Raw genomic sequence first — 1,985 nt, 5'->3', positions numbered from 1 at the left:
AGACCTATTGACTATCTCACTCATGAAGTGGTTTTTGAAGGAAAGACAGAAAATGGGCTGGTTAGCAATGTCTTTTCAAAGTCCCTCAGAGCTTAAAGATGATCACAGTAGCCATTGAGTACTGTCTTCCCAAATCAAACTCAATAAGCAACAATAAAAAAACAGTATCCACATAAAGACCATGGGGGCACTAAGCAGTCGGATGCTCCGGGGCTGAAGGAGGCATGCCCCAGGGCAGCCAGTCGCCGGTCGGGAGGAGGAGGACGTGGTGGCGGCAGCCATGGCGGCGGTAGATGGGGCGGAGGAGGACAGCGAGGAGGCCGGACCCACTACCAGTCAGTTAGGCCTCAAGCGGAAGTCAGGCACAGGAGGGCCTCACGGGAAAAAAAGCCCCCCGGGAAGCGCGCCAAAGACAGTTCAGAGTCCGTTTACAAGGCATTCATCGGGGGGAAGACAGCGATGTGCAGATCCGCGCTCTAGGTTAGTCAGGTTACTTCGCTAGCATGTTCAGTGGTGCTTGGAGGGAAGCAACCATGAATACTATAGAGATGCTGATGCCTGACGAGAACATTGATCGTGACGCACTTCACGAGGTTTTAGGCCCCCTGTACCAAGACTCCGTGTTCATCCCACCCAGCCGAGTCCTCTCCATCCTGGCCACCGCCAGCATGCTGCAGCTGGACAAACTAATTCAGCACTGTGGGGAAGTCATGAAGGAGACTGTTAGCGCCCAGACCGTGTGCAGCTACTACTACTCTGCTGAGAGCTACGGCCTCCCAAACGTCAGGACCATGTGCTTCCAGTGGCTGCTGGACAACCTGATGACCCAGCCTAATGAGCAGCTATTGCGAGACGTGAGCCTGGATCTCATGAAAGAGCTCATCGCATCTTCAGAGCTCCTCGTGATGGAGATGGAGATGGACGTGTACACCAAGCTGAAAAAGTGGATGTTCCTGCAACTGCAGCCCACATGGAGGGGTTCCTGCAGAGCCTTATTGCCAGACACCAACTTGTGGTTTGACAGGTCCAAGAGGGAGTCGGGGGGCACCGCTTTCCTGGAGACCCAGCAGGGCAGAGCCTTCGTGCCAGTGTTCCAGCAGCTGCGTCTGGCCTACATAATCTGCAACCTGTCATCAGCACGCACCATCGACCACGATGCAGTGATCCCTGCCACTTGGCTAAACCCAATGTACAAAGATCAGTGGCTTGCCCTCCTCCAAGCTGCGCAAACCAGGTATCTCCAGATCTTTGACATCAATGTGTCTGGCCTCCATCAGAACCGCATGCGCTGTGGGGCCAAGATCTGCAGGGATGAGATGTGCAGCTGGCGTTGGACTGGCTTGAACTTTGGCTGGGACCTGGTGGTGTCCTACACCAACTGGTGCATCATTTGCCGGCGCAGCGTGCTGAACACATGCGGCAGCCTCAGGGTCAGCCTACTCTGCCAGAGAAAGATTGCATTCCGCCTGAGCTTGGCTTCCTTGGACAGGGCTGGAAATGCCGTTTTCAGGAAGGACACAGAATACCAGATCCTTGCCCTGAAAAAGGACCAGGAGCTAGTGGTAGTGGACCTGGAGAACCAAGATGTGGCCTTCCCCATGTATGTGGCCTGTAACTTCCTGTGCCTCCGCAGAAGGGGCACGGCCCACAGTGAGGACTAGCACAAAAGCTCGGAGAACTGAGCAGCTCTTCCCGGGGTACAGGGGTGGCCAGCTTTCTCCAGATGCCAGCTCTCTGCATGGGATCAAGTGGCCTTGCCCATCTCTGATGACCAACTGTCAAAGGCTTTGTTGAACTGTAGTTAATAACACCTGAGACTGTTTACTGGTGCTTATGCAGAGGACACATTTTAAAGCCCTGAAACTTCTCCAGAACTCATCTGTGCTGTTAATGTGGCAAGCTGTCCTCCTGGTTTAACATACATCGACCCCCACATTATTTCTGTGATGACAAAGACCAATTGACTTTAGAGAGAAAACATGAGC

General features: G+C 53.7%; 1 protein-coding gene across 1 annotated transcript; it reads left to right on the top strand.

The window, feature by feature from the left end:
* Positions 1–533: 533 nt before the first annotated feature.
* Positions 534–1,661, top strand: LOC109384788 (germ cell-less protein-like 1). The gene has a single exon (XM_019646409.1). It carries the CDS (start codon positions 534–536, stop codon positions 1,659–1,661), a length of 1,128 nt encoding a protein of 375 aa, XP_019501954.1.
* The last annotated feature ends 324 nt before the right edge of the window (positions 1,662–1,985 follow it).

This window comes from Hipposideros armiger, unplaced genomic scaffold (assembly GCF_001890085.2).
Source record: "Hipposideros armiger isolate ML-2016 unplaced genomic scaffold, ASM189008v1 scaffold_102, whole genome shotgun sequence".
Classification (NCBI taxonomy): domain Eukaryota; kingdom Metazoa; phylum Chordata; class Mammalia; order Chiroptera; family Hipposideridae; genus Hipposideros; species Hipposideros armiger.
Note: the sequence above shows the minus strand (reverse complement) of the source record. Positions and strands in the feature narration are given on the sequence as shown.